The sequence below is a fragment of the Microplitis demolitor genome, chromosome 7 (genome assembly GCF_026212275.2).
Source record: "Microplitis demolitor isolate Queensland-Clemson2020A chromosome 7, iyMicDemo2.1a, whole genome shotgun sequence".
Taxonomy (NCBI): Eukaryota; Metazoa; Arthropoda; class Insecta; order Hymenoptera; family Braconidae; genus Microplitis; species Microplitis demolitor.
The window spans coordinates 21,312,119-21,325,433 of NC_068551.1; the positions used below are offsets into that span (position 1 = coordinate 21,312,119).

Sequence of the window (13,315 nt, forward strand, 5' to 3'; positions counted from 1 at the left end):
TTAATTACTGATAATTAATGAATAATTAAAAACACAAATTATTTGGTATCGGAACAAAAACTTTATTAATATATTTCTACAAATCTATACATTATTTTCAAAATAATTAATATCTATACATATATATATATATATATATATATATATATATATATATATATATATATATATATATATATATATATATATATGTAATTACATAAGTACCCAAAGAAGGTCTCCACGGTATTATTTACTGGTATAAAGACGGCATTAATATACTAAATATATATAATATATATATATATTAGAATTATAGTGAGTCTATAAAAAAATATATATACATTTTTTGAAAAATATATATATCTATATATATATATATATTTATAGATATAGTCGCAATACTCCATTTATTATAAATATATGAAGGAATCCAAAATTTTTAAAACAAAGATATTCACTTTTTTTTTTTTTAAATACTCAGTTCAAATTTTCAAAAATAATGGCGCGTAAAATTTTTTTTCAAGTGTTCAAATTTTTTCAAAAATTAAAAAAAGAAGTCGCGCTTTTCAGGCTGACCAACTCACCCCCAATTCTAAAAATCTTAACCAATCATTTTTGTATAAAAAAAAATATATATATATATTTAAATTTCCTGTCTTGATATCTTATAATATATATCATATTTATTATCAATACAAATAATTAGTCTCTCAAAATTTATCTGCAATAAATATATTGAAATTTTTTTTCTACACATACTGGCTGTTTAAAAAGACCGTATTTATACCGCAGTTAAAAAACCGATCAGAAAAAATTATGCAGTAAATGATAACAAAAAAATTGACATCATTTCTGTCTAAAATGTTATTCGGTCCAACAATTAGTCAATAACGACGTTAGTAAATATATCAAAGCTAAAAAAAAGTATTATATTTAAGCGAAGGCTTAAAAACCGCGCTCATGAAGTGACATTGGAAAGACTCAGGATTGGAATGAAAGTAAAAAATAAAAGCATCGACTACGGCTGTCATGGAATGATGTCATGTCATGGAACTACGTACTCACATGTGGTATTATTACACATACATACATTTATACATAAAAATATAAGCTTAAGAAATAATCCTACTCATGTCTACTTACATCGATAATTTTTATAATTATTTATTTTTTATTAATTACATTTTTGGCTATCGCGCTATTTACGTGATTAATAGCAATTTATTAATTAGTGGTACTTAGGTGACTAATAAAGTTAATAATAATAATAATAAAAATTTAATTTTTAAAATTAAAAAAAATTTTTTTTTCTTATAAATAATTAGGCCAAGTTTCGATCCCAGGTACGTAGCGATGTGTCGCGTATTGCATGTAAGAAGGGTTGACATGTGAATGGGTGACCTGGTTGTTGTTTGAATGCGAGTGATGAGGCGCGGAAATGTATTGTACTGGCGGCAAAGGCGGCTGTAATTCGTGATAACGTATCATGTCTTGACGATCTTCCCAAGAAACTTCGGGTATCGATTCGCTGCAAAATCTTTTGTTTTGTCTGTCATTGTCTTCCTCATATCTGATCAAACAGTTAAATTTTATTTATTTTAAATATAGTAAAGCTACGAGGTAAGCAAAATTTCGTTTTCAGCGAATGCGTGAATTGATGGATAATTGATAAGAGGGTTAAAATATTAAGGTTAGATTCTTACCGATTTAGTGTCCAGGGAGACGGGTTCGACTGCTGGGGCGGGCTCTGGTACTGGTGAACCAGCAGCTGCGAGGGCAGGTACTGGTCCAGCTCGCTGCTCTCGACTTCGCATTCTTGAAGATTCAGGGGCAGGTTGAGGTTCACCAGGGGACTGAGGCTACTAATTGGAGGCTCGTCGGCGAGAGGCACTTCGGTGACGTCGATAAATCTGCTAAGGTCCACGGTCCCGTGTTGTTGAGAGGAGTCGGACATTGAAGAGGCTGACAAATCTTGGTGGTAGTGAATGTGTTGCTGATGTGTGAGTGACTGTAATTTTAAATATTAATTATTGTTTTTGGGAAAATTTATATTCATTTTTTTTTTTTTTAATTATTTAATGAATGTGGGGTCAAATGGATCATCTAAAATTTCGGTAAAAAAAAACATATATAAATTTATGTTATATTTTATTTGACGTAGCAATTGAATTTTTTCATAATTGAAATTATTTTAAATTTTGGGGTAAAATGGATCATCTAAAATTTTTGTGAAAAATTATATATAAATTTCTGTACGCAATATTTTGATTAACGTAACAATTAATTTTTTATGATACGATTTAATTAAAAATTTGGGGTAAAATGGGTCATTTAAAGTTTTGTTGAAAAATACCTAAAAATTTATATATGTTATATTTTATTTAGCTTAGCAATAAATTTTTTTCATGATTTGAATTAATAATAAAATGGGGGGTAAAATGGTCGATCTAAAGTAAATAATTAAAAAAAAAGACTAAATATACAATTAAAAAAATGATTGACAGAATCAGTGAAAAGTAATTAAGAATTATCATGATAAATCTATAAATATATTAACGATAAACTAGATATATTACAAGTGCAGAGATCTGTTTAATCACACACCTGATTGACAAAGTGGTGCCCTCGAGGCGTCGTCGGTGGTGTAGGAGGTGACAAGCCTTGATTTGGCGTCGTGGGCGGTGAAGAACTCACTCTGCTCTGCGGTGAGTTGGGTCCTTGGCCACCACGTGGACTCAAGTCCTCTTGTTTCAGTGGGTTCGATACATTGAACGTAACGTTGCTCTGCTGCTGATGGTTGTGATTCAGACTATGATTTAAATTAAGATTATGATTATGACTATGACTGAGATTGTGATGATTATTGTTGGCTGAACTCCTGGACGGCGAACTCTCGCGACCCGGGCCGTTCTGCTTTCTGCGCCTCGGCTGGTACTTGTAGTCGGGATGCTCCCGCTTGTGAATTACTCTCAGGCGATCGGCTGCCTCGATAAAGGGTTTTTTTTCGACTTCCTTCAGTAGTCTGCAATAGAAATTTATTAAACGGGTTAAGATGGTACGCTGTCAAAAATTTTTGATCTGAACGCGGATTAAATCCGGAGTCCGAAATCTGAGTAAGAAACAGAATTTAATCCTGATTTTTTGGAGTGTAAGGATTAAGATCGCATATAAAACATTTTGTGATATCCGGTGTATACTCGAGTCATACATAAGTCGATATGAGACTGAGACCTCAGACTGCTGAGACGAGTCCACCACTCAAGGGTTTCTGGTTAGTGTTACAAAGCGTTAAGGGCTACTTGAACATTACTTGTGTTGTGTAATGTAATGTGTCACTTGTCACGCATTATTACACTCTTTGCTAGTCTACGAAGCTTTCCCACTGATTCAAATCATACAATTGCAAATTTTTTTTTTTTTTTAATATTTGGCAGGATGTTAAAATATTAAATAATTATTTCATTTAATTATTTGGTGGCTTGAAAATTTTTTTAAAATGTACTTTTCTAGGCAGAAATTAAAAATTTACAATTCAAATTTTTTTCAAAAAATCAATTTTTTAATTTTTTATACTTTCAAGTTGAATGATTTTAAAAATAATTTTATAATTTTTTGAGTGAAAAAATTTTTCATTTAATTATTCAAATTTAATTTTAAAAAAATTTAAAATTTGAATTTTCCTTTAAATGTATTGTTAATTAACGGAAGAGTGTAATGAGAAAATAAACAAATTTTTTTATTCAAACATAAGAATTTGAAGTAGCAAGTGAGAAAAAATCCAGCCCATCTGGTCAATGGACTCGAGGATTTTTTCTCCGTCTCCTGATAGCGGCATAGGCAGTCGGTTACTTTTTAAGTTTTTGCTCCCAGATGATGCACTGCAGGGTCAGCTACTAAGGTCGGGTTCAATCTCAGAGCAGCCCGATAGTGAGTCGTCTATATCAGATGTCGGAAAGAATTTTCGTGGGTCGTTCACACAGACCTACTCTCAAAATCTCTTGTGAAATAAAACCCGACTACCTGTTTAGTTTTTTTTTTTATCACAAAATATTTTTTTAAGATTCACCTGACGAACTACAACGCGTTTATTGTGAATCCTAAAGAAACGAGCTCGGGTGATGTTTTGATATAAAGTCTATTCTTATCATTATCATCATCATCACTATCGAGAAGTTTCCTGGGCAGCAGCTGCAAGCACGCGCCGAGGATCACTGATACCGATACCAGTTTGTTCCTTTACAGTAAATAATATCCCTGCGTATCTTTTTTTATTTATATTTCATATTTTATATACAGAGGGTGGAAATAGGAAATAGTCAAACAAACATATATATTTATATGTATATATATCAAGTCAGCAAACGTTTCTATTGCAATCCAACTTTGGCCGCAGTGAACATTTACTTGATTTTAAAATTTTTTTAAATAACCCGCGAGTTTTTTCTTAATAATTGTAAATTTAAAATAAATATTTTTTACAAAAATTTTTAAATTCAATCTTAGTAAATTTTTTTTTTTTTTTTTTAAGATTCTTAATTAATCTTAGTTTACTCTATTATTTTTTTTTAAGCCTAAATGTCTGAGTTGTAAAAAAATTTTTTTTTAAAATCTAGACGTTGAGTCACAAATTTTTAAATTTTAGAAAATGAGAAAAGAATTTAATTTACGTTTAAATTTTTTGGTCTAAAAAAAAATTATTTTATTTTAGTACAAATTTAAAAATTTTCAGTAAAATTTTTTTTTTTCAAAACAATTCCAATATTTTATTTAAAATTAAGACAATTATTAAAAAAAAATAATTTTGTGTCATCTTACCCCAGTAAAATTTCTATAAAAATTACCAGCCCATGTTTCTCAAAAAAAAAAATTTTTGGCAATACCACAAAACAAAAAAAAACTAAAATCAACAAAAATATCTTCCGTGTTTCAGTTGTCGGTCGCTAAGTGCCGGTAAAATTTATCCTCAAGGTGCTAAATAACGAGTATATTTCTTAAATAAAACATCATACCTTTATCCCATCTTACTCCAAAACTCACAACTTCCGAATAACGTGAGAAATAAAAAGTACTCTCACCTTTCACCTTCGGAACAAAATGAATCCCAGATTAAATTTTAAAAATAAATATAAATATAACTTTCTCATCGTTATATTAAATGACTAATGTACAGATTGTCAATATCAAAATAATCCAATGACGATATACATCTATATATCTATATGTCTATATATATAGATATAATTTGATCAGATAATACAAAAAAGAAAAAAATGATACAATAATACACAGCGGGATATTCTGTCGGCGGGTTTCTCTTCTACCCAATGGGGATTCTCGTTAACTCTGTCGATGATAAAGAAAACTTAAATCATTATTCCTCCTTACTCTCATCTTATAAACTCTTTACCATTACACATTATATATTATTTTAATTCTCATTGTTATTCATCAATCCTTTTGTCGACTTATTATTAGGACATCGATTAGTTTCGTCCAGTCACCGACAGCTTGACTCTATTTTATATTTCACCATTTCATTCTCTGATATTGACATCTCTGCTCATGATGCTCACTAGTACCCAATTATATATATAATTAAACTCCCACAATAACAAACGTTTTCTTTCAGGTACAGAAATTAAAACAACACAATTTTTCAAAGTCGACTAGTCGAAATTTTAAATTTTAGATTTGAACTTTTATGACAATTTCTTATGAGTAAGTCAGGGGGTAAAATTAGTAGGCAATTAAAATTTTTTACGAAAAATTTTTAGAAAATTTATCAATTTATTAATCGGTATTGAGATTAGAAATTTTTTAGTTGAAAAATATCCGACTTGTTGGAGAAATGGTAGAAATTTTCCCGAAATTTTTTTATAGCTGTCAGATGAAAATTTTGAAAATTTCAAATTTCAGATGAAAACTTTTATAAAATTTTTAATAGAATAAATAAATTATAGGATAAAATTTGACGGTAATTCAAAATTTTTCAGAACAAAGTTTCAAAAAAAATTCAAAATTTTTGAAAACAAAATTTTAAGAAAATTTATCAATTATTACTACTCGGTATTAAAATTAGAAATTTTTTAGTTGAAAAATATCCGACTTGTTGGAGAAATGGTAGAAATTTTCCCGAAATTTTTTTATAGCTGTCAGATGAAAATTTTGAAAATTTCAAATTTCAGATGAAAACTTTTATAAAATTTTTAATAGAATAAATAAATTATAGGATAAAATTTGACGGTAATTCAAAATTTTTCAGAACAAAGTTTCAAAAAAAATTCAAAATTTTTGAAAACAAAATTTTAAGAAAATTTATCAATTATTACTACTCGGTATTAAAATTAGAAATTTTTTAATTGAAAAAAATCCGACTTGTTGGAAAAATGGTAGAAATTTTCCCGAAATTTTTTTATAGCTGTTAGTAAAAAAATTTTGAAAAGTTCAAATTTCAGATGAAAACTTTTATAAAATTTCTAATAGAATAAATTAATTATGGGATGAAGTTTGACGGTAATTCAAAATTTTTAAGAACAAAATTTAAAAAAAAATTCAAAATTTTTGAAAACAAAATTTTAAGAAAATTTATCAATTATTACTACTCGGTATTAAAATTAGAAATTTTTTAATTGAAAAAAATCCGACTTGTTGGAAAAATGGTAGAAATTTTCTCGAAATTTTTTTATAGCTGTTAGTAAAAAAATTTTGAAAAGTTCAAATTTCAGATGAAAACTTTTATAAAATTTCTGATATCACAGATACTGAGATAGCTCTCAGTATGAAAATTTTGAACAAAAAATTTTTGAAAAGATTCATTAATTTATTACTAATCAGTATTAAAATTAAAAATTTTTTAATTGATGAAAATCCGATTTGTCGCTCAGTAATCGAAATTTTTCAATAGCTCCCTAGTATTAAAATTAAGAAAACCTGAAATTTTCTACAAACTTAAAAGTTCTACTAGTCGTACTATTTTCCACGGGTACAGAGTAGAGTGTAATGAAATTACGAACGCAATTCTGCAGAAGATAGAGAAAGCGGCAGTAGTATGAATCTAAAGTAAGTATAAGTATGTAATGGAGGAAGTACAGACTGAGGGAATTAAAACCTGTGAGAATTTTATTTATCTGATTTACTGAGAGCGTCTACTCAGGGTCTCAGACTGGGAAGATTTTAAATGAATCCACGTGTGCTGGTATTTAAATTTTATTTATTTAATATAACGATCTATTGGATTTAAGTATTTTAAATACTAAGAACTTTATCGGGTCCATCTTCGCGAGCTTTTATGATACATGGATTCTAAATAAGCTTCGTATATAAAATATGTATCATATATGTATGTGTGTTTCTTCTATTCCACCATTTTAATCTGCAGTTTCTTCGTGTCAGTATAAATTGAGCGTTACGTTTCTAAGTGCGTATATCCACGCCCATTTCTCTATGGCGCATGCACTTTTATGCATAATTTAATTATTATATAATTTATATTCATTATATAACATATCAACATTTTAAAAAACAAATCTGGTATATTTTATTTTAATGATAATTATTTATTTGCTCCAATTAATAAATTAAATTTTTTTTTACTTAGAAACATGAAATTTTTTTTGAAGTCTAGAAATTGAGCTCGTAGTTTTTTTTTTTTTTTTTTTTTTTTTTTAACTGCTCGGTTAATTGGAAACTTAGATTTTTTGTAAGACGAAAATAAAAAAAAAATTTTATTGCCGCAGGGTTGGAGGCCACTTTGAGACCTCGGAGATTTAAGCGGGAAATTTTGAATTTTTGAATTATGATAAAATAAAATATATAGGAAATAAATTACCTCCATAATTTACCGAGAGTTTTTGATAATTCGGCGTTATGAAGCTGGGGGTGCTGTTTGGCTAGTTTTTTTCTTGCAGCTTGTGCCCAAACCATAAAAGCGTTCATTGGTCTTTTAACGTGTGCCGTTCTCTTATCGCTCGTTCCTCTGAAAATCACAACACACATTTTCTTTTATATTTACTTATCCAAAAAAACAAACAGGTCTCATTTTTCATAATTTAAATCATATAATAAATATTCAAAATTTTTTTTGAAATTCTAGTCCCAGTTTTAATACGAAATTTTTCATATTTATCAAAAATATCAGTCAATAGAATTTTTCACTAGTAATCAGTTTTCAATTTTATTTAGGCAATAAAAGACAGCAGTAATTCACAGAAAAATTTCAAATTTTTTGCTAATAAATTTCAAAATTTTTTTTTTTAAATCACTTTGAATCAAGTCCCGATTTTTGACCGCATATTTATACATATATATGAATTTAAATATTTTTGATGACGTAAATTACTAAATAATAAATAAAATTATGAATAAAAAAAATTAAAAAATTAATTTTTATATTTGAAGGGTGACTTGTATAATTTGTTGCAAAGGATAATCATATCGTGTAAAGTTTTTAGTGGCTGGTAACCACTCGAGTGGATACTCTAGGCTTAAAATAACACGACACAAGTGTACTGAGCCCTTTCTTTCTCAGAAGATGACTTCATAAAAGTTTCATATATATATATATATATGTATACACTTGTACGTTATGTCAAGGATGATGTAGTTTTGACTGACATCGAATCCACCCCAACTCCATGGCATTATTATATATATGTATATATGTATATTTTATTACAATCAAGAACTCGATGACTGAGTAAAAAATTAAAAAAATTTTAAATTGTTAATATTGAGAAATTCATTAATTTATTTTTTCATGTCTGATTCAAGTAAGAAAAAATTTTTTAAGATAAAAAATGTGTTTTTGGATGGTAGCTAACGGGGGTGTTAAATTCGAAGGCAAACGACGAGAAGCTGTTGATAATTAGCGTAAGTTTACTAACAAGATTATATAGAGAATATACCCAGGACATATTTCTACATATGTACGTATTACATTCCGTTTTACGCGAGTGAGTAAAATTAAATGGACAGTGTAAACGTATGGGGTTACCGAAAAAAAAAGTGTTTGTTTATTGAGTAAATAAATTGAAATGGCATCAATTGTCGGGCTGGCTGTATATTCCCACGTTGTCATTTTTATCATTGGTACCTTATATCACGCGAGGGAATTACTGATATTTTATTTTTTTATTATGTTATTAATGTCTGATAACTCTATCGTTAGATATTTTTATAAAAATAATAAGTTTTTAAACTGGAACAACGAATACAGTTTTTTATTCAAAAATTTATCAATTTTTTTTATTTTTTTTGTTAATGAATTTTAAAATATAATTGAGAAAAGCGTTATGGGGCATTGTGGAAAAGGAAATTTAATTTCCTATAACTTTGGTCTCTTTAAAAAATATCATTAAGTCAATAGTTTAAAAACTACAGTCATTTTTAAGTTTTGAAATTACTTTCATAATTAAACGTCGTTCCAAATTTTTTAAACGGCTCTAACTTTGTAACTATCAGTTTTACGCAATTTTTTTTTCAGACAAAAATTGTAGGAAACTAAATTCTCTATAACTTTGGTCTTTTTAAAAAATTACAAAAAATCAATAGCTTAAAAATTACAGTCATTCTAAATTTTTGAAACTACTTTCATAATTAAACATTGCTCCAAATTTTTTAAACGACTCTAACTCTGTAACTATCAGTTTTACGCTATTTTCGTATGAGACAGAAATTGTAGGAAATTAAATTTTCTATAATTTTAGTCTCTTTAAAAAATAACAAAAAACCAATAGTTTGAAAGATACAGCCGATTAAAGTCTTCAGCTAAAATTTCAAAAGTCTCCCGTTCCAAATTTTTTTCATTCCTTTTATATTTTATTTCCCCAATCCAGAAATTAATCTTCCACTCTACATATATATCTAGATATCCTCTTAAATTTCAAAATATGAAAATAAAAATTTCTCAACTTCCTATTCCCTCCCGAAAATTTTCAAAAAAAAAAAAAACCACACCTAAAATTCCCGTTTAAAATTTCGCGTCAAGCAGTCTGTTGACAACTACACAGACTTATTCCCAACCGATCGGGTATTAATTAGCTAATTTGCGTTAATTGACAGCCGAGGACATTTTTCCATGTCTCTTTTTCCCAGGCCGAGGAAAACGAGTGCCTCATAATTAACTTAACATCTTCATTTTTTTTCCATTTTATTTTTTTTTATTTTTTCTAAACACCTACGCCTCCGTATCCACCCGCGCCCGTTTAAAATCCCCATCACCAACATTTCAATGCTCACCCTCAGTATTCTTAATCAAAAATCAAAATTTAAATAATTTGTTTACTTACTTGGTAGCAACAGGTACTAGTGTCCAATCATAACCGTCAAGTACTTTTGCGACGGCTTCACTTAATTCTCCCCCACTAATACCGGGGGATTCGTTTACACCATTTACACTTTTTGTTACCAAATTTTTATCATTATTATTATTATTATTACTGACATTACTATTATTGTTATTATTATTATTAGCGATACTATTCGCGATACTTGAAGAAATCAAATCAGAAGACTCGCCCATAATTCCATTCATTTTATTTTAAATAAAAGAATCACTCGAGTAAATTCAAATTCAAATTAGCGTTAATAAATTACCGCTCGCAATAGCGTTATTAAAACAATAAAATCCGTAGCAGTTAAATATATCTTTGTTCGTTGCTATCATTAACACTCGAGCAACAATAATAAAATAAAATAAAATAAAATAAAATTGTTATCTCCTCCTCAGCAGCTCCGATTAAAAATAATCCATTTAAATTTTTAAATTATTAAGTATTCATGTAATTTTCTATTCAATATATACATATATTATATTAAATATAAATTTTCATCACCTCACATGTCACCAAACGTCACTTTACTGTCAAACCCACAGAATTAATAAATAAATAAATTATTTATAATTAAAATTTACGCAGTTAATTACCCAAGTGATGGTAAAAAAATTTTTACGTGGTTTAGGTTTTCTGTTAGTGTCAATGAGCTTTAGTAGTAAAAGGTCCCACTTTTTAAAAATGTGTTGATGCTAGAGCGCGATCGGCGCACAAGTGAAGTGGTTGGATTTTGCCTCGGGGCTGTTTCCACCACGCGGTTTAAGGCCCGAATGGATATGGTATAAAATAGGCGGGGCGTAATATCGTGACACTTGTTGCTTATATTCTTTCTTTACATATATATACATATATATAAATATCTACAGACCCATAATATTAAAACTAAGTACTAAATTAAATTAATAAATTTTAAGTAGAAATTATAAAAGGGGAATTAAAAAAAAATGTATATATATATATATATATATATATATATATATATATATATATATATATATATATATATACATCTTATATACATATATATATATATGTGGATCGATAAAATGTTTTATCGAATAATAATTAATCATCTAAAAAAAAAAATTTCCATTTGATAAAATAAAAAAAAAAAAAATAATTAAATATTGAAGTGTAATTTATAAATATTATTTAGATGTGGTTATAATTATTTATTAAATAGTATAATTTGTTTGTTTTGGCCTACTGACTCCCCACTCGATGCGCTATATTTAGGTGCAGGCGATATGTGAGTGTGTGCAATGACGGTTGCCATGGATACGGTATCCGCGGTCGAGATGACCAATCGGTTTCTTGCGGGTCTCCCACTTGGGCACTTACTCGCGCGGTGCACGCGTACCTCCTACGCTTCAACGTCTCATTGGATGCTACCAGACGATTACGTTTAATTATATTACACACCTTTGTTCAATAATTTATATTATGTGGATGTGGTTAGTAAATAAAAGACGCTCTGTCTTGGGATCATTGAGGGCTAAATGTGTATATTTATTTGTGTGGTTATTTGATTATACATTTTTTTATTATTGTTACACTGTTGCAATAGTAACATGCTTGTTAAGATCTTTTAAATTTGTATCTTTAGTAATTAATTACTGTAATTATTGATCAATTTTTTTTTATCATTTAATTAAAATAATCATTTATAAAATTTAATTTTATAATTATTATAATTTACAGAATAATCACTTTTTCGAATATTTAAATGGTTGGGGCAAATTTGGCCGTCTAAAATTTAAAAAAAAAATTCACTTTTTTTTTTTGGGCTAACTTGGTATGAAAAAGAAAAATCAAAATTTTGAAAATACAAAAATTTAATGGTCAATTTTTTTTTTTTTTGTAATTAAAATTAGTACCAAAAATTTAATTTAAAATTCGTACTGAATTGAGGCAAATAAAAATTTTAAATTCTGAGTGGTTAAATTTTCAAGTAAAAAATTTTTTTGTTCAAAATTTAATGAGTGCTCATTTTGCTTCATTTTAATTTATTTAAGAATCGTTTATCTTTAATTATAATAAATAAATTAAAACAATTTTTTTTTTAAATTTAAAACTCAACTTCTGAAATTTAAGAAAAAATGAAATTCCATTTCCATAAATATATATATAATATACATACTCATATACATAATTTTTATTATTAAATCCCAGCTATTTAATTTTATTAATCATACCAAAAATGATTATTTAAATAAAAAGATAAACTCGACAGTTCTCACGTGATAATTTATAATCTTTTTCCTTGTATGATCCTACGTCCTATGCTTATATAATATTATACTAGCTTTTATCCACTTCCTCAATAAAAACTCCCCACTCATACATTTCTACTCCCCATCCCGCACATAAATATATATATATATATATATATATATACATACACATGAATACAAATATATGTATAATAGAGTAGTCGCGAAATTAGGTCTCAGGATAAAATCTTAACAAGGTCCACGTGTTGACGGTTTTCGGTTGACACTCGGCTATATCTGACAGATGATTGGTTAAACTTCAAAACTTGCTTCAGTAAAAAAAAAGCATTTTAAGAAAGCTTTAGTTTATTTCTCTGTCACACATCTGGCGTATCATCTTCAACATCATCTTTGAATTCTTAGCATGCCATTGACCGGGAGGTTTTAAATTTTTTTTTCTAAGCCACAAATCATTTATGAGATAAATTATTTCCGTGTAGGTAAAATATATATGTATATATATATATATGTATAAAGGATAATTAGTAATGTATATATGATGAAATAGCTGTTTTAAAACTGCAAGCTTTCTATTACAAAATCGATTGATTATAATTATGATTAATTATAAAGTTGATATTTTTACATTTTCATATTATGTAATTTGAAATTTTTTTTAATTAGATATTTGTGTATAAATGTGGAGGAGAAAAATTTTAAGATGACCGGAGGAATGGGGGATGAGGTGGGGGAAGGGATTGTAAAATGTATAGAGCTGTGAATGTTGAG

The 13,315-nt window shown here is 27.8% G+C and overlaps 1 protein-coding gene across 1 annotated transcript; it reads right to left on the reverse strand.

Annotated features, from left to right (window-relative positions):
• Positions 1–231: 231 nt before the first annotated feature.
• Positions 232–11,071, reverse strand: LOC103579591 (transcription factor Sox-8). Its single transcript, XM_008561023.2, has 5 exons — positions 10,269–11,071; positions 7,811–7,957; positions 2,587–3,004; positions 1,686–1,990; positions 232–1,552 (listed from the first exon to the last, which is right to left on the reverse strand). The coding sequence occupies exons 1-5, from the start codon at positions 10,511–10,513 to the stop codon at positions 1,294–1,296; spliced, it is 1,374 nt and encodes a 457-aa protein (XP_008559245.1). The 5' UTR covers positions 10,514–11,071; the 3' UTR covers positions 232–1,293.
• Between the last annotated feature and the right edge of the window lie 2,244 nt (positions 11,072–13,315).